This window comes from Natator depressus, chromosome 4 (assembly GCF_965152275.1).
Source record: "Natator depressus isolate rNatDep1 chromosome 4, rNatDep2.hap1, whole genome shotgun sequence".
NCBI lineage: Eukaryota > Metazoa > Chordata > Testudines > Cheloniidae > Natator > Natator depressus.
In genome coordinates this window covers 13,848,479-13,874,840 of record NC_134237.1, presented here as the reverse complement: position 1 = coordinate 13,874,840, position 26,362 = coordinate 13,848,479, and the positions used below count along the sequence as shown (strand labels likewise).

The 26,362-nt window shown below is 41.9% G+C and overlaps 2 protein-coding genes across 3 annotated transcripts in view; one reads left to right on the top strand and one right to left on the bottom strand.

Moving 5' to 3' along the window:
- The first annotated feature begins 2,119 nt into the window (after positions 1-2,119).
- NUP54 (nucleoporin 54) lies at positions 2,120-26,262 on the top strand. 2 transcript variants are annotated; one of them, XM_074950446.1, is made up of 13 exons: positions 2,120-2,284; positions 4,419-4,580; positions 11,043-11,126; positions 11,248-11,385; positions 13,589-13,815; positions 16,976-17,163; positions 18,655-18,851; positions 20,228-20,282; positions 21,081-21,174; positions 22,491-22,598; positions 24,027-24,146; positions 24,590-24,700; positions 25,578-26,262. In XM_074950446.1, exons 1-13 carry the CDS (start codon positions 2,230-2,232, stop codon positions 25,704-25,706), a joined length of 1,668 nt encoding a protein of 555 aa, XP_074806547.1. In that variant the 5' UTR covers positions 2,120-2,229; the 3' UTR covers positions 25,707-26,262. The 2 variants fall into 2 exon arrangements, with proteins under 2 accessions (XP_074806547.1, XP_074806548.1); XM_074950447.1 differs by lacking the exon at positions 4,419-4,580 and having other exon boundaries at positions 2,125-2,284; positions 25,578-26,258.
- PPEF2 (protein phosphatase with EF-hand domain 2) overlaps positions 24,526-26,362 on the bottom strand; it is a 36,806-nt gene continuing 34,969 nt past the window's right edge. Inside the window, exon 18 of the mRNA XM_074950445.1 lies at positions 24,526-25,203. The gene's annotated coding sequence lies outside the window, so the exon portion shown is untranslated. The remainder of the gene's footprint in view (positions 25,204-26,362) is intronic.

Below are 26,362 nucleotides of genomic sequence, written 5' to 3'. Positions count from 1 at the left end.
AATGGCCCCTAACCAATGTTCCCGCTAATTTTTGACAGGCTGTGTACGCAAAAAATTGCTTCTGTGCAAATTTTTGTGCATGTGGTGTTTCGCTGTGTGTGGGGTTTAGGATCTGTGTGCACATGCACACAGCTTAGGGGGAACAGTGCCCCTAACTCTAATGAGAGAAGGGTTGGGATGGCACTGAAAGAGAAAAGTAAAGCTGCTTGTATCTCAGTGGAACATGGCTGTGAGACATTTATTACACCCAGAGAGTTGGGATTGTAAAATAAGGATTATGTAAACTTCCAGGGAGGTGCTGTGATTTAGAATATTGATAGCTTTGCTGCTAGTTTCTCACTATTTTGTTCCATAGAGAGGCAGATTCACAAAGAGCAATACAGTGAGTTGGATGTCTGTAGTTAGTAGGAACCACCAGAAAGTGTCCACTGATTTTGGGTGCCTCGTTATTTGGTACCCAACTTGAGATGCCCAGGGTCCCCATTTCAAAGATACTGAGCCCCCACCATTCCGGTTGATCTCAATGGGGCTGGTAATCCTTGGCACCTCTGAAAAGTAGGCTGTAAGTGGCTCAAGCTGGGTACCCAAAAATTGAGGGTACTCAAATTAGTGGACACTTATGAAAATGTTGACTTTCCTCTGCTCTTTACTGAGTTATGGCTACATACTGGTGACTTGGGATGCTGTGTAGAGGGGAGTGAACCCCACTTCTCCCCCACCACCTGTATATCTGGAGCATATATTCCAGTGAGGCCTAAAGTGTGTGGAGCAGCGTGTGGGATCTGGGGCTAGAAGACATAAGAAATTGCCCTCATATCATGCCTTTCTTTGAAAAACAGAGTAAATACCTTCTGAATATAGGACTCCAGAGAAGTCTGTACCATTTTCTGCCGAGGAGTGGGTGAAAAATAATAGCCATTTTGTATGGAGAACTATTTCAACTGCAAGATAATTTTTAGGGAGTTACCAAGGACCTGATTTATTTTCCTTAAGGACCCAAACCTCATATTCTGTTCAGGAGCTGTGGATACTCAAGGAAAGGAGGATCAGGCCCCAAATGGTGATCTACTTGGAGTGGAAATTTCAGTAGAAAAGGTACAGTAAGTTTCCAGTATAGATTTGCCCATGGGCCTGATTCCCATCTTTGGTAGAGGCAGTGGAGTTACCCCAGCATAAATCTGGTGACAGTGAAAGGAGGGTTTAGCCTAATGGCTCAGATTATGATGGGTTAAGCTGGGGTGACCCTAGTGACTTCACCAGGGTTGCTTTGATGTAAAAGTGAAATTTGGCCCATCATCTTTTAGCTGGCCTCATGGGACAGGTGTTAATCTAGGGCTAGGTAAAAACTATTTTAACCACTTGTGACCCTGTTGCAGTTTTCTTTTTAACAGCCGAGCATGCGAAGGCGTGTCTGTAGAAGGCACTAACCCTACTGGCTCCCTTGCAGTTTTAAATCTGTAACTCCCATCACCCGTCAGAGCGCAACGACTGAGCACGAAGCTGATTGAAAAGCAAGGGCCAGGTGGCTGTCAGTGGCGGGCTGGGGGTCTCTGTATAACATGCAGTGGGACGGCGTGGGGGAACTGTCCCGCAGGCGAGGAGTCGCCCACCAGCCCCCTGCGGGGAAGCGGGCTCACGTTCACCCCACGCACCCATTGACATCAGTGGAAGCTAGGTGCCTGCGCTCCTTTGGGGATCTGGGCCCAGCTCCCCCACGCTGGCAGCACAGCCAGCAATGGAACCCAGGCGTCCTGGCTCCAGCCCACTGCTCTAACCACTCTGCCACAAGAAAGGACACCTCCCCCTCCTAGGCCGCATGGTATGGCCCTGAGTCGGTGATTTCCGCCCTCCCCCCTCCATTAGCCTGATTGGTATGTTCCACAGCAAATGTTCTCTCTCCGCCCTCCCCTTCAGTCCCAGCTCTGATACTGAGAGGCGCGCGACACCCATACATCACCGCTAAATCGTAACAGGGCGCGAGACCGCCCCCCCACCCCCACCGTGCCACGTGATCCACCCATCCGTTGTAGGGGCTGGTCGTTCGTGCGGGTGACGAACCAGAGCATTTTATTACGTCATCATTCAGCGCCACCCTCTCGCGTGCAGGCGCGGGTTGCCGGGGCTGTTAATGTTTCCGGGAGCGGGGCCATCACCCGGAACCGTTCCCCTTGGGGTGACCGTTCCTAGCCGGACCCGGCGGCGGCTGCACTCCGCCAACCGCGCCGCCTCATGGCCTTCAACTTCGGGGCAGCCACCGGCGCCGCCGCCGCCGCGAACCCGACAGGTGCGTGCGGGACGGCCGGGGCGCGGAGACCGGCTGCAAGGGGGGTGGCGGGGCAGTGGGTGTGTCCGCTCCGTCCCTCCCCCCACCCCCCATGGCGCTCGCCCTAGCGCCAGGACGGGTCGGAGCGGGGGGGGGCGGTGTCTGGTCGGGACGGGAGCCGGGCGTCGCTGCTGGAAGCATGAGGCGGCTGGGCAGTGGGTCCGGCCGCTCCCCGCCCCCGTGGCGGTGACACCCCGGCCGTTCCCCCGGCTCGCTGCCCGCCTCGCTCTTCCCCCTCCGTCCCGATGAGTTACCACCAAACCAAGCACGTTGGGCGGCGTAACCGCTGCGCTGAGCTCGCGCCCGTCGCGTGAGCTCGGGGCGCCGCTCCGGCCCCCTCCCCCCCCAGGCGCGAGTGCTCGTTGCCCCCAGCCGCGCTGGTCTGTTGCTGCGCAGCAAATGCGTCCCTCTTAAAGCCTCATGCCATTGAAATAAGGCTCGTGCGGGAGGGGCCCCGGGGTGAATTTTTGTATCCGTCCCTCCAGGGTTCTTGCAGGCTGCTTCTGCAGATAGTGTCACGTTATGGTATAGTCCTTTCTCCGTAAAGCCAGCTGAAGGTTCCTTATCTTTGCACTAAAGAGAGGCACAGATGGCAGAGCAGTGTAAAAAAAACAAACAAAACCCAAACCAAAAACTAAACAGGGTTTGTCTTGAATAGACCATTTTAATGTGATTATGAAAAGTTTAATCACGGTTAGCTGAGATGAGGCTGTACATGATGTGTACTAGTTGGCACTGATTAGTCAGTCATGATCATTGTTATCAGGTAACTTAAGTATTCACAAAAGTCTTCATGTTCAAGCACAATAGGGTGGTTGCTCTTTGCTTTTTAAGAGGCGTCCTTAGATAGTTTATCATTTGTGTGACATTTTCTAGTGTGTGGGGAGGAGGAAAGGATACATCTAACTTGAAATCAGAGGAGGGGAAAGTTCTTTTTAAGCTTTGTAAATGTTTTTGGCATGTCTAGGCATAGCTGTATTTGTGAACTAGACACCAAAGCTTTAAGAGGTTGTGCTAAAAGGCAAGTCATTTCCAGACCCTTCAGAGCACTTAGACTTCCAATACTTTGTCTGCCCTGGCATTTATCCTCCCTGCAGAGGTAACTCAGGCTCTTACTTGAGTGATGCCCCTAGTCTGGCTTCCATCCATGCACAAAAACCTCTTGCCTGACTGCTGGTGGTGTTTACACCCAAGCTAGCTAGCTGGCCTAGGGTACAGGCTAAAGCCTGAGTGTTGCTTACACTGAGGCTGGTGACCCCCCCCTCCCCCCCCATATTGCAGCGTAGATACAGGCTAAAACACTCGGGTGCTGATAATTCTCCAGTGCCTTCCCAAAAGTCCTCCTGTGTGCACAGAAACACAGTTTCTCCCACAGTTCACTGAGAGAGAATCGTAGAGTGATTCATATTATGGCAGTGTTAAGAACGCTGGGATATAACCACAAAAGTCCTCGTGAGTATAGTACCAGTGTGGACGCAGTATGGACACACCTGAATATGGCTTTGCAGTGTGCCACTCACACCCGAGTGCTGATCACCCGAATTAACTCTGCAGTGAAGACATACCCCTGGAAAATTGTACTGCTTTAGCTATACTGGCTGTATAATATAGTTAAAATGCTACAACTCCCTAGTCTGGACTCTGTTACATTGTTGTAAAACTTTTCCCATATGGGAGAGGGAATAACATACTGATACACCTGCATCCATGCTAGGGGTTGTACTGGTATAACCATAGCAGAAAAAATCGTGCCTCTGACACAGTTACATGACTGTAACTTTCATGGGTAGATCAGGCATAAGTGTGTGTGGAGCGGGGGCGGGGGGGGGGGGAGAGAAGTCTTACACTTTTTTATTTGTGCTTTAGCTTTGTATCTGCTAACAGCATAGGTTAAATAGCAGAAAACTTTGGACTACTTTGGAAAACTTTCCGTTTGTGTTAAATAAATGAATCTCATTTGAAATGGAATAACTTCTCTTCTCTATGCTTTTTATTTCTTTAACTATTTGTTTTTCTTGTCCCTGGCTATGGAAAACACTATTTTTTTTGCTTCAAACTAATGCTGCGTGCTCTCTTTCTGCTTCCCACCTGTTAGGATTTGGTGGGCTTGAGACTGCAAACTCCACTGCCAGTGGGTTTAATTTTGGGGGTTTCGGATTAACTGCCAATCCTGCAGTGAATTTTAATATTGGGAATTTCGGTGTGTCCACTACCTCAGCGCCACCATTCAATTTTGGTAACAGTCTGGCAAGTGCAGGTAGATAACACACACACACTTGTTTGTAATGAATGTTGATAGCAGGGGTCCAAGAATTCTTTTCAGATCTCTGGTATCTAAGTATAAAAAACTACTTCAATACTTTTTGTATGGCCCAAATTAGGGAACAAAGTTTTTAATAACTTGTAGCAAAATCTCTAAATGTGATTTTTAAAACACTTCCACTAATTTCTGGGTTTTGTATGCAAATCCAGTGAAATAGCTGTTGAAAGAAAACTACTTGGTCTGTCAAATGCCCATTTTCTCTAAAAACAAAATAAATCATGGTGTCCTGCCAGTCTAAATCTAAGTCTTGATTATTTAGCAAATGGTCAGATTTACTGGCAAACTGTAATCTCAGTTCTTTGTTCGGATATTGGTAATATTGAATAATTACAGAGTAAATCTGTAAAGTCGCATTTCCTTACTTTAGATTCTTGGACTACTGTAGTCATGTTTTTCATCTTTCCTATGTCTCTTCATTGGACTTCAGTTGGTTATCATGAACACACCACACTTAACTAGTTTCTGTGGAGAAACAAATTTTATACGATCAGCACAAAATCAATCGCCCTTGCTTTTTGTTTCTGTTCAAGTACTGTTGTTCATCTGCTGAAATAATGCACAGATGCAAGGTTGTCTTTAAAAGATGCTCTAGCTTTTTTTGTTCTTCCTAGTGTGGACACTGGTTATTTGTTGCGAAGTGAATCAGCAATCCAGTGTAAATTAGTCAATTGAGTAATCACATTGATTTATTTTAAATTTAGTCTTATCTTTTTTTACGTGAAAATATTTGTGCCTTGTGTGGTGGTATACTATTTCATATGTTTCCATTTATGTAGGGTTAGCCCTGGGATCTTGTTCTTGCAGCTGCTCGTATAGGAATTACATGCATTCCACAGTCTTACCATATTTTTTTGTATTATAGCACCCATCTCACTTTCATGCACCTGATGAACAATGTAAATCTTATTTAACTGATTTTAGTCTGGTACAAATTCTAATCAATTGTCTTTTTCTAATGGATATGGGCTAAATTAAAACCAAACCTGAGATGCATGTTTTCATTGTGTTAGCAGTTTAGTACTACAGTTAAACAATTTTCAAGCAAAGGTATCAAGTTGGCCAAAGTACAAAATAATAATAATAATTAAAAAAAATCCCATGATCTGATAGTGCTTCTCACACAGTTTGTCATTACACAGTGAGTTTGAAGCTCTGGGTTTATCACTGGAAACCTCTTTCATCCAGTTGCATAAAGCTGATGCTCTGAATGAGTAAAAATCAAGTCAGGTTGAAAATTAAGTCTGGTTTAAGTTTCATTCTGAGTGCACAGGGATGGTAAATATAATAGATTTATAACTAAAACATGATTTGTTTTGATTCAGATGTAAACTGTATTTTGATAAACTGACATGTCATTTCCAATGACTATATCCATTTGTTGAATCATGTACACCATACTGTTTGATATTTCTATATAAAGCTCTTGATTGAATATAATCTTGCAATTTTAACTAAGGTTGTATAACTTTTCCACTCATAACTGCTTTCCTGCCATACATAACATGTCATTTCAAGCTGACTGTTTCATTACACTAAGTTTAAAAAAAAATTTTTTTTATTTTATTACATATAACTTACAAATGGCTTTACAACAGCTGGTCTACATAGTGGACTTTTTTTTTAGTTGGGGTCTGTGAGGTGCTGTCACTCCTCCTGCTCCATATGTGTATAGGAGGCCCCTGGGGGAGACTGAAATAAGTTTGGGCTGTGATGCCATTGTTTTCATCTAACCTATATGATATAATGTCTTTGCTTTTCTGCTGCCTGGCCAAGTTCAGGAGTAAGAACAGAGTGGACTGATCAGATTTGCTGAGTTAAAGAATCTAAAAGGTATAATAGGATGGCTTCTTTAGGTTCTGTTCGAGGAGAATTTCTATCTTTTTGTCTGAGTACAGTTTAGAATTGCTTTTTGACTTCTTAATGCTCCAGGATACCCAAGTCTTGTCAGTGAAATAAAGTATATTTTTCATCTTTTGTCCTCTAATAAGGTGATGGTTACTTTCACACGTGTCCGGATCAGGAATGTGTGTCTGAGCAATTTTACATTGGATTATTGCAATGCACACCGCATGAAGTTACCCCTGAAAGCCCATCAATGTTTGCAGCTGGTGTAAAACACCACTGCTTGCCTGCGGGGAACAGTAGCTGCAAGAAGCTGCTTAGCCCCTTTTTTTGGATAAATGCACTGGCTTCCTTCTTGATTCCAGATTAAATTCAAGTTGCTGATTTCAATCTATAAAGCTGTATATGGTTTGAATCTTGGATATGTAGAAGGCTCTTGCTTTCCCCAGTACAGCTGCAGTAGTTGCGAGAAGCTAGAGCTCAAGAGGCTCAGCTACAAATGTCTGGGGCTGGAAATTGTTTTCTCGGGACAGGGCCCTGGACTCTGGAGTTTGCTCCCTTTGCCCCCCAAAAAGGATGGAGATGGCTGAGTTTGCTGCTCTTGAGCAAAGTGCAAGGCTCATATATATAATTTATCTGGTTGGTTTGTTGGGTAACTTTGAGTGGCAGTAAATTATTATTATACATCTGCTTGAAATTATGTATTTAAAAGGAAATTTTGAGGAGGAAAAATGTGTCCATAATACTTAGCTGCACTATAATATCTCGGTAGAAATAAATGCTGTCCACTTGTGCCCACCACCAAACTATACACCCTAACTATAAAGTGGTGCTCACGTGGAGGCGTCTAAGCTTTTGCCAAAAGTAAAGCCAAAGAATAATCTAAACAAAACTTACAAACTAACTCTCCCCCTCCACTTTTGTTCGCCACCCAAAAACTAAGAAAACCACTTACTCAGCCTTGTCTGGAATGAGACCAGTGAGGCATTCTGGTATATAAAAACGTGAGCATGTCTTAAAGTTACCAGGCCTCCTCTGCTGCCTATCTCTTGAGATTTTACCATGGGATCATCAGTAGATACAGCCTCGGTGCTGTGATGGGAAAGCAGCTGATAGTCCCTCAGGCAGACTGGCCCTATATTGTACAAATTATAACACTTGGACATCTTAAGAGTGTCTTGCAGACCACCTCCTCTCCCATCTATGATTACATATCTCTGTGGCAGCTACAGTAATTGAAAAGTGAATCTCTCTTCTTGTGCTCTTCATTTCCCTACACGTGCTCCCTTCTGTTTGGTTCCCTTTTTCCCTGGATATGCTGCTCAGCCATATGGTCCTCTTTTTCCCTATGCTCCTCTAGTACTTTGTTACTAGGACATGATTCTGCTGTTGGTGACTCCAAGTCCCGGGGGTTCTGTTCCTATTTTTAATACTGTGTAGCAGAGGCCTCTAGTAGAGGCATCTAGTCTGGTTTCTTCAGGTTTCCAGCTGCTCTTACAGACTCTTATCATGAAGAGCCTGAACACCTGTAGAAGCAGCAGGAAATAGAGGGGATCCAGCACCATATGACTAGTCAGCTGTTCACAGACCCCAGGTTTGGGAACTGCTGACTTAAATTTTTGGCTAATAAAAGTAAAACCTCAAGCATGTTTGCTGGACTGCATACAGCCAGTGAATCTTGGAGGGTGCAGGTGTTGCTAGCTCTTACAAATGCAGACCAAGGGACATCCCAAACCGTGTACATTGCAGTGATGTAAAGGGGGATCACAAAGGCATGGCTTACCACTGTGAAATCCACACCCAGAAGGAAAGTTTGCAATTTCCAAATATTTCAGAGATGGAAGAGGACCACTCTTTGCTGTTGATAAAAGATTGTGGGCTTATGTTTAGCTGGTTAAGAGTAATGATTCAAGGTACTGATTTTTTTTTTTTTTTTAATGTGCCTGGGATTAGTGTCAGGGTAAAGGTACCCATTGCGTATATGAAATCCTGATAGCCCTTCATCTTATGGCAATAACTCAATCTCATCCAGTCAAGTCTTTTAAAGTACTGCCTTGTATTTGTTCTGCTGTCTTGGCCAGGCAGTGAGATGGCACAGTCGGCGTTAGAGGTTTGAAGAGGTGGTATTCTAAAATTGGGGGTGCTATCAATTTACTGAGGACATTTCAGCCCATGCATCTGAACTGAGATATAGATATCTTACATATTTACATGTTAAAGAGGTTCTACTGTATGGCCCTTTGACTGTTCCTCTCAAGAACCGAGTACTTCCCTCTGCATTGTAAACTATTCCGACAAATCCATCCTCCTAACAACCTGTGTGCCACGCTGTGGACCTGATCCTGAAAACTGATCTCCACAGAGAGACAACACCAGGGGAACGTTACAGTCTGGACCGGTGTTCTGCTAGGTCACTCCAATCCTTGATTCTGGGAGCCAGCCTTACCAGGCTCTGCTGTGAGAACACCCACTCCTGGGCTGTTCACGCACAGCCTCTGCAATGTAAACTGCTCCTTGGATTGTGCAACCGAATGGCACTAGCCAGTATCTCTGGTCCCTGACACAACCCTAGGAACCTCCGTCTTGCAGTGTTCAGTTATGCCTGCTGGACGCTGCAAGCTTATGAGTTCATCAATTTAACGAAGCAATAGTATGTACCAGGCTTGTTATCCCACGGGGAGTCTCTGACACGCTTCAAACCAAATGCACAGCTTCAGGTAGAATAAACACAGATTTATTAACTATAAAGATTTTTTTTTAAGTGATAAGTCAAAGCACAACAAGTCGGATTTGGTCAAATGAAATAAAAGCAAAACGCATTCTAAGCTGATCTTAACACTTTCAATGCCCATACAAACTTCTCACCACAGGCTGGCTGGTTGCCAGGCTCTCCCCTTCGATCAGCGCTTCAGTCACTTGATGGTGACGTCTGTAGATGGAGGTGGAAGAGAGAGGAAGCATGGCAAACGTCTCTCCCTTTTATCATGTTCTTTCTTCCCTCTTGGCTTTGTCCCCACCTCCCCCCTTCAGAGTCAGGTGAGCATTAGCTCATCACAGTCCCAAACTGACCAAAGGAATGGGGGGAAGGGGGGGTGACTCACTCAAGAATCCAACAGATCCTTTTGTTGCTGCCTAAGCCAGCATTCTTTGTTCCTTTGAGGCTGGGCTGGGTTTGTTCCATACATGCCCTAATGATATGTGAACTGCCTCTCTGCTCTTGGAGAGTTTTTGCCTGGGCTTATTTTAAGCCATGAAGACACATTTTCAGCCTCATCACTATATACATGAAATTACAACCTATAACATTACTGTAACAACCATTTCTATAACATCACTATAACAACAATGCTCAGTGCATCATGAGCCTTCCAAAGACACCCGACATGACAAACTTTGCATTTGATACCACACAATCATTTTATGAGGATGAACATGGGGGGTGTAGTGTGTTCCCACAAGGTACAGAACGTCACAGAGACCCATTCATCCATGCCCATGGAAGTCAGTGGAATTCCACAGGAGTCTACCCCCATAGATTTTTCTTGCAGGATTGGGACATAGAATGTCATCCTTCTGCTGACATGAGGGACACTGGCTTTGCCACAGGGGTGTTGTAGTTATAAAAAAAACAAACACAAGCATAACTCCACAAAAAAGAGAATTCATACATTATTCCAGAGTTTGAAGCAAACTTTACTGTCTGTGTTCTTGCTCATATGCAACCATCGTATGTAAGATGCTTAGTTCTACCAAAGTGTTTGTAGTTCTTTTATAGTTTTAATTAAATAGATTCATAGATACTAAGGTCAGAAGGGACCATTATGATCATCTAGTCCGACCTCCTGCACAATGCAGGCCACAGAATCTCACCCACCCACTCCTGCGAAAAACCTCTCATCTATGTCTGAGCTATTGAAGTCCTCAAATTGTGGTTTAAAGACTTCAAGGAGCAGAGAATCCTCCAGTAAGTGACCCGTGCCCCATGCTACAGAGGAAGGCAAAAAATCTCCAGGGCCTCTTCCAATCTGCCCTGGAGGAAAATTCCTTCCCAACCCCAAATATGGCGATCCGCTAAACCCTAAGCATATGGGCAAGATTCACCAGCCAGATACCCAGGGTCCTTTATATTAAAAACTTACCACCCCATCCAACAAAAATCCAGTTATTCTAGACTCTCTAGAGAATTAATGTGACAGATATTAGTACTAGCTATAATTTTCTGTAGATGGGGAGAGCACATCTGGGACTGAGCAACTTAAGTTAACTAAAGCCTAAGGGTGTGGTGTTTTTTTGTTTTTTGTGTTTTTTTCATATCCATAGGTCACTTGTCATTTATGTATTGCTTTCTTGGTCCCACTTTCTCTTCTGTTTACTTTATTGTCAATAAAGTAAATAACTATGATCAGAAAAATTTGCTTGTGTCACAACACATTCATCTGTCAGCATCTCCCTTCATAAAACTCATTGCGTTGGAATGTGCAGTTTACCGTGACCTACAAGAGATTGAACCTTGTGGCAAAGCCACCTTGTTTATTTGTACAATTTATTTACTAGGTGCTTTTGGAGGATTTGGGACAACTACCACCGCTCCTGGATCAGTATTTAGCTTTTCTGCTCCTACCAACACAGGCACCGCTGGTGAGATACCATCATTCTGATTTAGAATTAAACTTAGCATCAGTCTTCTAGAAGTTTTATCTGTTTTTGCTGTTCATATGTAATTCTTCTATTTATCTTTGATTTTCTCCCCTCCTCTAAGGACTGTTTGGTGCTACCCAAAACAAAGGTTTTGGATTTGGTACTGGTTTTGGCGGAGCAGGAACTGGTACCGGCCTAGGTACTGGTTTAGGAACTGGGTTAGGCTTTGGAGGATTCAGTACCCAACAGCAGCAGCCCAGTAAGTACAAAGACTTCTTTATTTCTTTTAAAAGCTAATGTTAGTAAGCAAAATATCTCTTGTTCATCGCTCCTGAGTAATCAGAATATTAGCATGAGTTTACTTGAGTAATGGGCAAATAATAGAAAATTCTAGCAACCTAATATATTAAGCTGCTTTTTTGTGCCCCCAGAACCATCAGTGAAGGGTTTACAGATCTCTGCACCCTTCATAGTCTAAGCCTTTTACACAGAGCACCAGAACCTGAAGAGGGAGATGAGGCAACTAAACCTCACTCACAGCACTAAATTCACCTCCAAGCCCCATATCTCGCTAGTGGGGAAATTGGTCTGTTGTGGAAGAAAAAGACCAAATAGCCTTGACATTTTAATGTGAATGCTTAATTCACCATTTGGCAGGCCCCTCACTTCAGGTGCCTCTTGCTCAAACTGCTACAGGTTTCTCCATGAGAATGAAAAACTTTGGCACATTCCCAGTAGTTTCAAGATGTACCAATAGAGTGTCCATCCCCTTGGACCAAAAAAAGAGATGGATCACTTATCTTTTGAGTTATCTGCTACCTATCTTGCTGATGCTGTACACTGCCTGTCTACAACAAGGGATCTCATGAAAAAGCTGGAGGAGCAAGGGTTCTATAGAGCATCCTGGAGAGTGTTGTCCTTTTGCAGTTAGGGATGTAAAATAGTAAACAGTTAACCGGTAAGCATTAGTCTTCCCGGTTAACCCAGCTAACCATTAACCCCTGGCCTCGTGGGCGGGCCCCTCTCCCTTTAATCGGTTAACTGGGTAAATGATATAATTTAAATATCATTTAAAAAATTAACGGATTAACATTCCTGTTTGCAGCATAATACCCAGGTACCTTCACAATGTGCCTCAGGATGGCCTTTGCTTTTCTGTTGGCAATGTAGCCATCCTTACTGCAGAGCAAGCTAAATCCTATGGTAAGGTAGTTCTTTTCCAAGTTTAATATTGCCCGCCCTTTCCAAGAGGGATATCTTTGGGAATAGCCTAGATCAGGGCATGGGTTCCATGTCTTAACAAGGAAAGACTCTGTATGAGTGTGGGCATGACTTATCCAAGGGTCTCTCTAAATCAAACAGAAATTTCAGCTCGTTTCTCTTTATCTACAGAACATGTAGGTTAAATTCTAATGGAACTTGGCCTTTCATTCCTTATTTGAAAGAGACCAAGAGAACCAGGCCAAACTCTTTGAGACATTGCCCAAAGGATCGGCCCGTAGCAAGAGACTTGCTTGCAGTTCCTGGCTGCATGGGGCAACATTGCTTCTGAACATAGCTCGCTTTTTGTAGTAACTTTATAAACTGAATTATTTTCCTCCCCTGCCTCCTGAAGCAGTCACATCCCATCTTCCCTCCTGTCATGTAAAGAAGGAATCAGTTTAGAGCACCATCAACTGTCGATTTCAAATTCAGGCAGTGCTCCCTTTTGGCCCCAGCTTAAAAGGTTTACAAAAGTCTGTTCCATTTATTTTTTTGGTCTCCAAGAAGTCTGGGTTTGATCCAACAAATTCTGGATAGTGGAGCATAAATGTATCAAAAAGGAATCCAGCACATTGGTGATCGCTGTTGTCAGTCCAGGAGACTTCTGAGCATCTTGGTTATAGCATGCATATCTGCACAGCCCCATTATAGGAGCCCTCAGAAATACCTACGCTTTACCTTGGGATCTCCATGTGTCGTATTGGTCCCTTCTTTTGGTTTAGCATTGGCACCAAGAATCTTTACCAAGTTGATGGTGGCAGTAACAGCATCATGAGAAAGGAAGGAATTGATTACAGATTTGGTTTAAAGAAAAGTCAGGATATGTATAGATCTATGATCTGCTGACTGCTTTACTGTGTCACAATAACAGATGTACCGTTCAGATTTTAAAGCATCCAAGAATGTTTATCCAATCATGTCCCTCAAATGGGTAAATATAGACACCTCTTTTTAAAAGGTGTGCCTCTATGTAATTGAATGTCAGACAATTCCATCATCACTTTTAAGAAGGGTAGGGGGGTAATAATGTCATTCAAAAAATCAAACTTTGTGCTTTATTATTTACCCACAGACTTCTTGGTGTCTTCTCTTCCCCCCCCCCCCCCCAAAATGCGCAAGAAGCTCTAGTATGGTGTGCATTAATCAGTTAATCTTTCTTTCTTCCTCAAGAACTGTGTGTTTTCTGTATCTGATTTTAGCATTAGGTGGCTTGTTCAGTCAGCCCACTCAGGCACCTTCCCAGTCCAACCAGCTGATAAACACAGCCAGTGCACTTTCTGCTCCCACTCTCTTGGGAGATGAGCGAGATGCTATTTTGGCAAAGTGGAACCAGTTGCAAGCCTTCTGGGGGGCAGGCAAAGGATATTTTAACAGCAACATTGCTCCGGTGGAGTTCACGCAGGAAAACCCATTTTGCAGATTTAAGGTATGATACTTCTGGTATTTATCAGAGTACTTATTCTGAGACTATTTGCAGTCTTCTGTTTTAACCTAAATGCATCATGGGAGTTGCTTAGAATTAGCAATAGCTAAATTATGTAACATAGTATGTTCTTCAAGGTAATGTGTCCCATTCTAATATGCCTGGGACAAAGCTCTGAGTGGCGTGGTTGCTGAAAATCTAGGCCCTGATGAAGTATTACAAATGACATGCATGCTCATGTGAGCAATATGACAAATAAAATATTCCAGGATAGTGTTAAGAGAATTAAGGTCACTAACCATCCAAGATGAGCACTAATCCATTAGAAATGCATTTCTTCTGGTGCAGATCACTTAAATAGTAACACTTAAAATTCTTTCAAATTTTTAAGCTTTAGAAGACCAGGATATTAGGGGTTTTTTTGAGATCCAGAACAGCAAACTTAATGTTGCTCCCTGCATCAACCTCAGCAACAGGAGAATGTTTTCTAAATTTGGCCTGCCCATATTCTCTTTTGCATTAGCAAATTCAGGCCAGCTTATTCTGATTTGAACTCATCTGCTTTTATCTGCAGGAGTCTTTAAGTTGTCCTTATGCCTTGTCCCAGTTTCCAGTTCTGCTGTGTCAGCAAAGAGTACAGGGTTCCTCATCCTCCACAGATCTGATGATGCTTACTCTAGCTCAGCTACAGATCAATTAATGGACATATCAAAGACAGTAATAAGCCTAGCTTTCTGTACACATTTGAGATACTTCCCTAAGAGAAGCAGTTTTTACTCTGAATATTGATGTAGTTCGTTGTATAATTAAGGCTGGATTTGACCTACAAGTCACAGAATATTAGAAATGTTCTAAAACTGAACCTATGTATAGTAAATACATAAAGGGGTGTAAAACAAGATGGCAGGTATTTGTCTGTCTTCATAATGTATTTTATGGTGCAGTCTAGTAATAGGAGCTTCTTGTGGGAAACTTGACACCTTTTGAGCAATCACTTTAATATAGGTATCAATTCTAAAAGTCTTACACCCACTTATAAGAGGACTGCTCTTAACAGAGAGCTACTAGTGCTTTCTGCAAATTATACAATACACTTAATCTTTCTCATAAATTTAGCTTTCCATTAATTCTGGGAAGTGCATTTCTGTGCTATATATTTAATCTTATTTGTCCTAGGGCCTTGAGTAGTGCCCTGGGTTGATTCAGGCTGATGGACTTTTTGTACGCAAGTGAAATTGCTTTGAGGGAACTCTTGCTGAATCTCGTTTGACTTTCTCGTCTAAGAATGTAGAGTGTACACTGACACAGGAGTTGTAAGTGCAACAATGCATCATATATTAAAGATCCATTTGTAGCCCCTCCATGCAATTCACTGTCTTTGCTATATTGTATCAGGAATCGGGAGATCTCAATGACTTGCCCCAGGTGTGCTAAGAAGCAATGCATTTGAACCTTAAAACACTACAACCCCTCAGTGCATGAAAACAGTTGCCTTAAAGCAAGCTGGATAATACTCACTAATTCATGACTGTTTTCAAACTGTCCTGCAGTCTTAGAAAATTACTGTTGCTATAATATGAACAACAGAGTTTCTTTGTGTTGGGATATTGAGTTGCATCAGCCAAAGAGTGTAATACTTAATCTTACTGCAAGTTTATCACAGAAAGAATAGAGAGGTTTTTAAAAGAAAATAGAGAAGATAAGATTAGGGTGGTTTGCTTTTTATTTAATTTATTTATTTATTTATTTTTTAAATACAGGCATTCAAAACTCCATCACTACACATTTGAGATGGAAAAGTAACTGTTTTGGGGGTATTGGAGTTCTCAGATGTTCTGTCTTGATCAAGATTGTTCTATTTCATTTAAGCCTTTATACCTATAGAAGCACTCAGTATGTACACCTTGAGTTGTGTTCCCCTGTATCTTCCTACTCCAGTCAATACTGCATAGAATGGAGGTTCCAGAAATCCCCAGAGGCTGGAAGTGACGCAGTTGTGAAAAAGGCTATAATTCTTTGGTATATTAATAGGAGTGTCCTATGCAAGACGTGGGAGCTATCTGTCCCACTCTAATCAGCATTGGTGAGGCTTCAGCTGGAGTAATGTGACCAGTTCTGGTCACCAGACTTTAAGAAAGTTGTGGACAAACTGGAGAAAATCCAGAGGAGAGCAACACAAATGAAAAAATTTAGAAGACTTGACCTATGTGAAAAGGTTAAAAAAGCTTGGGCATGTATAGTCTTGAGAAAAGAAGACTGAGAGGGACCTGATACAGTTTTTCAAATATATTAAGGGCTGTGGGGGATGACGATCAATGGTTCTCCATGTCCACTGAAGGTAGGACAAGTCAAAAATGGGTTTAATCTTCAGCAAGGCAGATTTAGGTTGGATATTAAGAAAAGCTTTAACTATTTGGGTAGTTAAGCACTGGAATAGGCTTCCAAGGGAGGTTGTGGAATCCCCATCATTGGAGGTTTTTAGGAACAGGTTAAACAAATACCTAGATCATCCCTGACATTGGTCCTGCCTCAGCACAGGGGGATGGACTACCTAGATGACCTCTTTAGGTCCCTATCAGCTCTAAATTTCTATGATTTTTATCTTCCTTTTTTCCTTATTTCTATATTACAAGGGGTTTTTAATACCACGCACAAGTTAAAATCCCCTCTCCTATGTTTACATTTGCATTTTAGAAAATGTATAAAACTCTGTTTTCTGTTTAATTCAGCCCTGTTCCAAAACATTAACAAAATTTCTGTTGTCCAACAGTATGGGGGGAGGGATAGCTCAGTGGTTTGAGCATTGGCCTGTTAAACCCAGGGTTGTGAGTTCAATCCCTGAGGGGGCCATTTAGGGATTGGGGGCAAAAATTGGGGATTGGCCCTGCTTTGAGCAGGGGCTTGGACTAGATGACCTCCTGAGGTCCCTTCCAGCCCTGATATTCTAGGTTTCTAGAATCTTCCGAACAGGCCAAAATTTCTCAAAGGCAGAGAATGGACATTTCTGAAAATTTACCTTTTTAAAAACTTAAACTAAAAACATGCCTTAGAGTACAGTCTGTCATTTTAGAAGTTCTGTGAGTGTTCTCTCCTACACCCATGTCTTGATGTATCCCACTTTCAGGTGAACCTTTAACAACATCCAATTTGGCTTTTTCCACAGGCTGTGGGCTACAGTTGCATGCCCAACAACAAGGATGAAGATGGCCTGGTGGTCTTAGTCTTCAATAGAAAAGAAGCAGACATTCGAAACCAGCAGCAGCAGCTAGTAGAATCACTGCACAAAATTTTGGGAGGAAACCAGACCCTTACGGTCAACGTAGAAGGTGTTAAAACACTTCCAGATGACCAGTACGTGAATATCTTCTTGTGCAATTTTGCCCCCTTCTCTATCTGGTTTTCTCTGCGTGTATAATGTGTTGGCTCTCTTAAGGTCAATCTGCTTCAGTACAAAGCTTCTGCTGAAACTCCTTTTAAGAGTCTTATAGGGATATTCAAATATATGTTTGTTTGTATTCTCAATATAGTATCATCTGTGTTCTTCAACGGTATCCATTTTTGTGTACAGGTTTTGGCCTATTCTTTTTTTTTTTTTTTTTTTTTTTCCCTTCTCCCCCTTTCGTTTCTTTCCACTGTTTCTGTTGGATCACTAAATCCAGTTTCCTTGGTTTATATGGCATTTGCATCACCAGTGAGGCCAGTAAAGTTCTGGCAATAGAATAATCTTGTGATTCCTCTGCTCCGCAGCAGTGCAGGAAAAATCAGGGATATGCGTAGTGGTTACTGCAACTGGGTTAAATGCACTAAATATTTTAGAAAGCGGAGGGCATTCCCCACCAGTAAGATACTTAAGGTAGACAGTGGTGGTGTTTGTTTTTGTTTTTTTGGGGACCAGTGCTGACAAGGTATTCTAGCATTTGAGCCAAGAAATATTTGCTTCGGAATTAAGTCTGCTTACTGACTGTTACTGGCTACTTCTGCCTGTGGTGTGCCAGAGGACTGTTGTTTACACTGGACTACCTTAAGTATTTCTAACATCCCCATGACAGTAGGCACCTTGTGGCTGTTACCATCCACACACTTGCTAAACTTAGAGCAAAGACTCCACTTTATCCTGACATATAGACTGATTTGATGTATGAAAAGACACGAGATGTGATACTCCAGTATCCAGTTTTTTCCTCCAATGATAGAATTTGGGCTGGTTCTAGGGATGGGTGAGCAGGGTCGTCACCCTGAGCACCAACTTACTGGTTGCTTTTTTTCTTCTTTGCTTTGATTAGGCACACTTCCCACTCTCCTCTACTCCTTCCCCGTCTCCCCCTGATTGGTTGGCTGTCCTTTTCTTTTGCTTGGCCACTATGGAGGGGCATGCTGATGTTTTCTGCCCTGGGTGGGCTAGGCTAATGTAATTTAGGAAGATACGTGCATGATATCCTGTTCATTTTCCTTTGTTCCCAAACTGTGAACCCTAGTGGTTTCCAATACATGCTGACAACACATCCGTGCGTAGATATTTTTAAAGCTGTATAATTTTGTAGTTCAGTTATGTTTCATTAAACAAGTATTTGACTTCTGAACAGTTGATTAATATTTGTGGTTGTAATTCTGAATGTGATGCTCACTTTTTTGTTTGCTATATTAGTCACCAGTAAATATTTTCAGCTTTTTTTTTTTTTTTAATTGACTGGAATGTATTAATTTAAAATAATGATGCTGTTCTGTTCATCGGTTGGCTCCAGGCTTATAATTGTATTTCAGTTGTTGTTTCTGTAAACCATTAACTGATCTAGGGTACTTGTATTCTTATAATTTTCTTTTCTGTTGCATTTGCTTGTTCAGGACTGAAGTTGTCATTTATGTTGTTGAGCGGTCACCAAATGGGACTTCAAGGAGAGTTCCAGCCACAACCCTGTACGCTCATTTTGAACAAGTTAACATAAAAACATCACTGCAGCAGCTTGGAGTTACCCTTTCCATGGCCAGAACAGAACTTTCTCCAGCACAAATCAAACAGCTTCTACAGAATCCTCCTGCTGGTATGTACTGGAGTGTTGCATTAGTTGGTAAACAAGCCCTTCCACGTTCTCCAGGTGTCCGAGAGTAAGTGACTGGAAAAAATGACATTTTTAATCAAAGGGTTTTTAAGCTGACCTTACGTACTAACATGTCTGTTCCAACAAAGTAACTTTATTTTTCTCAGTTGATGAGATACAAAGTTATGCAAATAACTAATACAGGGGTAGACAATACTATAAACCAAACTGTAAGAGTCTTAAACTAGTTCAGTTCATCTTATTAACTGCTTCATTGGGTCCAGCAAAAGTGATATGCCAGGACAGTAACTTTTGCAGGTAAAATAAACACCATAGGGTCCTGTATTCACTCCTCCCAACTTTCTGAGTCATTCGGCCAATACACATCAGTACATGTGCACAGGCGGTAATTGTATCCCTTTGGATGAGTGCAGTGACCTTTTTGATTCCTCATTTGTTCACTTGCAATATCATAGATACTTGGCTTCTGTTTGCTAGTCTGTGGCCTAAAGAGAATAGTTTGTAGGATCTTCTCACACTTAAATATGTGTACATTTGGAATAACTCTTTGCCTGCTCTCCAGGTTCAAAAATCTCAAATTGTCTGTTTTTGGCTTAGATAAGTTGCCTGTATTCTGGATGTGTGGGGTTGTGTGTGGGGTGTGTAATTTTTTTTTTTTTTTTTTTTTTGTGGTGGTTTTTAAAGGCCAAAAATAACATTAAAGATTGACGTCTATTTTAATCTTTGATTCCATAGCTGGAAATCAGGCTCTTTGGTAGCAAAATTAGGATAAAAAATTTTTAACTAAGGGAATCGATTTGAAATCTAATCCAATTTCAAAAAATGAATTCAAAATAGTGTTATGTACTATACCTGTGGTTCTGCTATCACGTTCTGCCATTTTTAAATGATTTTTCTCTCCCCTATTGCTATGTGAAAGACCCACAAAAAAGGGGAAACTGACTATATGGGGACAAAGTCTGTTCAATGCACAAAGTAACAACTTCTGCCCCATCTTTTTCAGATATAGTAACTTTAGGTGTAACTAACTACTGATCTGTGTTTTGGAATACATTTTGTTTTTTAGAACTGCTTCTTTATTTTGTGCAGCTAACGAAGCTTTAGCATAATTGAATCATTGGCACCTTGTGCTTCTCCCATCTGTTTACCTTATGCGTAGACTCTAAGCTCTTTGGACATGAACAGTCTTTTGTGTAGGAGCCCAGCACAACAGGCCCCTTACTGGAACACCTGTGCGTTACTGGAATACAGGGGAAATCAGCTGCCTTGCTGGGCAGGTCAGGTGCCGTGTGATGTGAAAACTATTGAAGCACTGTTGAGATTGTCCTTATGGAAAGAATTTCCATTTTCTCTTATAGGTGTTGATCCTATTATCTGGGAACAGGCCAAAGTGGATAATCCTGATCCTGAAAAGTAAGTCTGGTTCTTTTTTGTGTTTTGTTTTTTTTGTAAACATGGATATATGGTGTGAATTTAGCCTTAAAAACCAAACACTTTCTAAAATAACTTTCAGGTAACTTTAGGAGATATTTTAGGGGTACAGCTGTATAATGTGATAACTACAAGGTAGGTAATGAGAGGGTTGCCACAGAATCACAAACAAAATCTCCCTCACAAAAATGCCACTTTAGTAAATCTGCCTCTAGGACCCAGGGGAAGGAAAGACACTCACTCAGCCCCCTCTGCGGCTCCTTCCTTCCCTCCCTCTCTCCAGGGGTGGCAGGTTTGTATAACTTTTGGTGGTGCCTAGAACAGGTCCAAGTCGTGTGTGTCGTTGTGTGGTGTGTCGTGTCGTTCCCACTCCCCCCCCCCCCCCCCCATACCTGCCTTGTAAACCAATATACAGTAACTCCTCACTTAAAGTAGTGTCGGTTTACGTTGCTGATTTTTTGAGGGGGTTACAAATGGCAGAAGGCTGTAAGTTCTTGCTCTAGGGTATATGTTAATTGTCTGGAGTTGTTAGCTCGCTATATCTGTGAACTTCAAACCAGCACGTTTCTTGGTCAACCCTACCCTGCTAGTCCTGCAACTCTAAATAAACGTCATTGCCTACACTGTGGGGATGAGTGGTGAGGACTTTTGAATGTAACACCCATAATTACAGTGACTTCTCATTCTTGTAATGAACAGAGTCTGCAATTCAGGAATATATTGTTAAATATAGCTGTAAATCTTGAGTTGTTTAATAACCAATCACTTCTGTTCCTGTAGGCTTATCCCTGTACCAATGGTAGGTTTCAAAGAGCTGTTGAGAAGATTAAAGGTCCAAGACCAGATGACTAAGCAGCATCAGACCAGATTAGATGTAAGTGTTAACTTGACACCATTCGTTTTGAACATGGTTGCAGACAATAGATTTAGCACTCGAAAAGTGTGACTCTTGTGGCCTTGTAAATCCTGATTTCCGACTGCTGAGAACTAATCTGGGAAGTATTAACACCGAGCAATAGTTCTAAACTGCTGCTACTCTAGAGAAACACAGGATATGTCTACACCGTAATTCAACACCCATGGCTGGACGGGGTCAGCTGACTCCGGCTCATGGACTGTAGAGCTGTAAAATTGCTGTTTAGATGTTTGGGTCTGAGCTTTGGGACCCCACAAGGAGGGAGGGTCCCAGATTCCAACCTGAGCCTGAATGTCTACACAGCAATTTTTAGCCCTGCAGCCTGAGTCTTGAGAGTCAGTCAGCTGACCTGGGCCAGCTGCAGCCATGTCCTGCATCTTTTATTCCGCGGTAGACAAACCCATAGACACTTGCATCTGTGCAGTTATGAGCATTTATGAATTTAGCATAATGTGTTTTGAGTAGGTGACTTGCAGTTCCTGTTTCAGCTTCAGTTAAGACTAACCTTATGGAAGCTGTTAAGACTTTTGTATATGATTAACAGAGATTTCACACCATGCTACCTTGGAGCGGAAGGCTTATGCAATAGCTGTTCTCTGGTTTGTATGAATATCTTCTCTCTCATCTGCTCACTTGCAAGAGGAGAATTATCAGCTTTTTGGCTAAGACAGTCTAGATCTACTCTTTTAGTTCACGCATTTTCAAAAAAGTCTCCAAATTAGGCACCCCATTTGACCGGACTTCCAATGAGTGGGGTGCTTGAAAATTCAAGCCGTAGCACCTGACACTGCCTCAGTTTGGGGAGCGTATATTAGGCACCTATCCCCTAGTGATGGATATGACTAGAACAGATACTTTCACGTTTTGAAGGGACACAAGTGGGAAGAGGGTAAGGATACTGACAGAATAAAGCCCCCTCAGCTGCTCTCCTCCTCAGGATAAATATTTAAAACTTTCAGTTAATTACATACAAAACAGAATGATGGTAAGGACAGAGATGGGCTGCACTAGACCCACTTATTAAACAAGGGGGTATGATGGCATTCTTACGTTATGAACTACTCATCTGATTCTCTCTGCAGGTGTTTTCAAATATGGCCCCTTTTCCTTTAGGACTGATCATTGTTTTGAAACTCTGATGGCAGGGGAAACGAATGCTGCTGCTGCTGCTAGTACATGCTTACAAGCAGGAAAATCTTTTTTTGTTTTTTTATAAAAAGATTAAATTAAATTTTTGGATGGCCACCAGCTGCAACCATGTTTTTTTCTTTCAGATAATATCAGAAGATATTAGTGAGCTGCAGAAAAATCAGACCACAACTATGGCAAAAATCGCACAGTACAAGAGGAAACTAATGGACCTTTCTCATAGAACCTTACAGGTAACACTTGGACGCAGTGAGTAATCTGATGCATGTTCCACGGGCAACAGAGTAGACTTTTTTTTTTTTTTTTTTAAACAGCTCTATTTCCCATTCCTGTTTCTTTTTCAATTTGTGTGCAAGTCTCCCTCTCATGAACATAAGAATGGCCCTACTGGGTCAGACCAAAGGTCCATCCGGCCCAGTATCCTGTCTACCGGCAGTGGCCAATGCCAGGTGCCCCAGAGGGAGTGAACCTAACAGGTAATGATCAAGTGATCTCTCTCCTGCCATCCATCTCCACCCTCTGACAAACATAGGCTAGGGACACCATTCCTTACCCATCCTGGCTTATAGTCATTAGTGGACTTGACCTCCATGAATTTATCCAGTTCTCTTTTACAGTCAAGATCAGAGACTTACCAGAAAAGCTGCTTAACTTTGTGGGAAAGTTGTCCTATTGGAACGAGTCAGGTTGTGTTGTTTTTAAATCCAATTTTAAGTAGTTTCAGATCCTGTACCTGCCCCAACTCCTACCAATTCATGACTCTCTTTATAAACTCCTTTCCCTAGTAGGCCCATGAAACTGAGTGTATGCTGTGCAGACAGAAGCACAAATTAATCTGAAATGGCAATTTTTTTTTACAATCCCAATTAATATGGTTATGGTGATAGTGGCTTGCTGGTTGATTGGATTTATTATTCTCTTGTTCGTGTGGTTGGTTAGCTATATGGCAGTTCTAAACTTCCTTCTGTAAGAAATCCCTAATCTCCATTTGAGTAAAATGGACAAATTAATTTTCTGTTTTGCATTTTCTTTAATACCTGTAACTTGCTTTAAGATAGATCTGGCAGATCTATCTTAAACATTTTTTGCTCTAAAGACAAATACAAGGCAAGAGGGGGAAGTGTAAGGATTGAGTGGAAGGAAGGAGGGTTTGAAGAAGGTGAGAGAATTTTGTCTGGTGGATGTATTTCAGATCTGTGGGGCAGCAGAGTAGAAGACAATCTGAGTGGGGAAAGCGGAATAGATGTACATGGGAGTGTGGGGAGAGATACATTTCCCCTGTATCTAACGTGCCACACGTGAAGTAGACAACTGTGGTTTTAAACCCCAGAAACAAATGTACAGGTAGAACATTGTGACTCTGATTTGTATTTTACTATATAGGATATAAATTGAGACACAGCATACAAGAGACACAAGGTGGGTGAGGTAATATCTTTGGATTTCTGTTAGTCCACTAGAAGATATTACTTCACCTACTGTTCACCTACCTTGTCTCTCTGATAGCATGGGAGTGACAACACTGCATACAACATACAAGGCAGCCTTTAGACACGCCACTCTTCTGTTTGAGACATCTGCAGGAGAATCTTGACATTTGGAGTTTATGCACATAAAACAAGTCATTCCAAAGATCATAACTTCAGTGGTTCCTTTTGCAGGTGTTAATTAAACAAGAGATCCAAAGGAAAAGTGGCTATGCCATTCAGGCTGATGAGGAACAACTTCGTGTACAGTTAGACACCATTCAATGTGAACTCAATGCACCTACTCAGTTCAAGGTGAGTGAGTTATATATAAGCTCTTGCAACAGAAAAGGGCTCTTGGTGTACTTACAATAAAGCTGTAAAATAACCTCCCCAAAGCTTGGTTAAAACCATTTGTAGTTAATGTTTTCTTTCATAGGAAGAATATTGACGTTTTCCCTGTTGATTTGAGTCAGCAGACTTGCAAGTCCTAAACCCAATCTTGAAAAAACCCCTTACAAGGTCAAAAACTACACAGCGAGTACTGAAGCAATTTTTATGAACAGTATCAGACTGTTTATTTACTGTATTGTATCCCCCACCCCACCCTTTTTTTTTTTTAAATTAAAAAAAGGAAAAAAATGCAAGAAGCTGAGCCAAAACCTTCACGCTGATGGTACATTTTTCTCTCAGGACTACGGATGTCAGGGGGAAACTGCTTTTCTATCCTAATACATGTGATTCCCATCTATTTTTAGGGTCGACTAAATGAACTGATGTCTCAGATCAGGATGCAAAATCATTTTGGAGCAGTTAGGGCGGAAGAAAGGTACTACATTGATGCAGATCTCTTACAAGAAATCAAGCAAGTAAGTATTCCTTGTGGAGAAATGCATGCAGAATTCTACAACAGCCTGCTTGGGTGGAGGGTGCACAGCTTATAAAAAGATGGAAAACAGTGGTGTTGGAATTGAAGTTTCAGCATGCCCCTTGCCTCTCAAGTGGACTTAGTATTTGCTTGATGCTGTTGCTGAATTTCCTCTAGACTAAGAGCTCTGTTCTTTGCAATCCTGTGCAGTGAAGTTGTTTTCCTGTGGTACCCCACGCAGTCCTCATGCAGGGCTACCCAGAAGTGCAGATTTTGGAAAACCAGTCCTAAGACTTCAGGCTCCCTGGTCCACCAGAGAGCCAGTGGGGAGCTGTGGGTGTTCTGCATGATTAGGCTGGGTCTTCCATGCTCTCTTCAGCAGTGCTGTCAACCCTGGAACTCGCTATGTTTTGGCAAAAGTTTAATTGAATCTGCATTTTTCCAGCCAGCTCTAATCTTGAGTGAACTCCATTGTTTAGGTTTCAGAGTGGCAGCCGTGTTAGTCTGTATCAGCAAAAACAATGAGGAGGACTTATGGCACCTCAGAGCCTAACAAATTTATCTGAGCATAAGCTTTCGATGAAGTGGGTTTTAGCCCACGAAAGCTTATGCTCAAAGGTGCCACAAGTACTCCAAATTCAAATAGTTGAGTGATTTTTGGTAAGGCACTCAGAGGCCTTCAGGCATGACAGTGGTAAAAATGTATTCTGTTTTGCACAAGTCATGTAGTTTCGCTTTTAAAAAGTAAACTTATAGCTGTTATAGTAACTTAGTTATTTTAGAGAGGTTCTGATCTTTTAACCGTCAAGGACTGAGCTATAGTTTTGTGTGATAAATGCTACACCTGAAGTGTTTCTTACATTCTTTAATTATTCTAGCATTTGAAGCAGCAACAAGAAGGCCTGAGTCATTTGATTAGCATAATAAAAGATGACCTGGAAGATCTAAAACTAACAGAACATGGATTGAATGAGAGCATCCCTATCAGAGGAGGAATCTTCAGTTGACTTGTCATAAGCCATTGTTAGGGGTGTATCAAATGCATTATTTTGTTTCAGGGTTCACTTTCAAAGGCTGAAACTGACCGGGTTTAAAAAAAAAAATGCATATCTTAGTATAGGATTTTCATAACTTTGGTATTGGCTGTAATCTTTTGGACTAGCAAAGCCTCTTCCATGCTTTTCAAACTTGATGACCTTTGGAAGGTTTAGACTTATAAAGCTGTATATGCTTTCTTAAGAGAAACTGAATCTGTTCAGATACTGTTCTACTACAAAAGTTATGTACTATTGTACATTTTTACAACAGCATTGTTCTTCCAGGCAATGCTAAGGGGATCTTGTCTTTCAAGTTTTCATTTTTGCAGTGAGTAAAAACATGAAAGGAATCTACATCACAAAATTATGCATACAAAAACAACTAGGCTGTTGCAAACTTGTACATCACCTTGTAAACATGTTTATTATTATTCATTTATCTGCTGGGGAAGTTGTAGATTTAGTGTTTGTGTATTGTGACTTTTTTTGGACTGCAAGGCTATATTTTTATATCATTTTGCTTATTCAGGAAATAGAATAAAATGTCTACTTTAAACTGTGTCCTTTATCATGTTGCCTTTTTATTTCTAAAAAGGCATACTTACATTGTTCATTCTTTGGAAAGA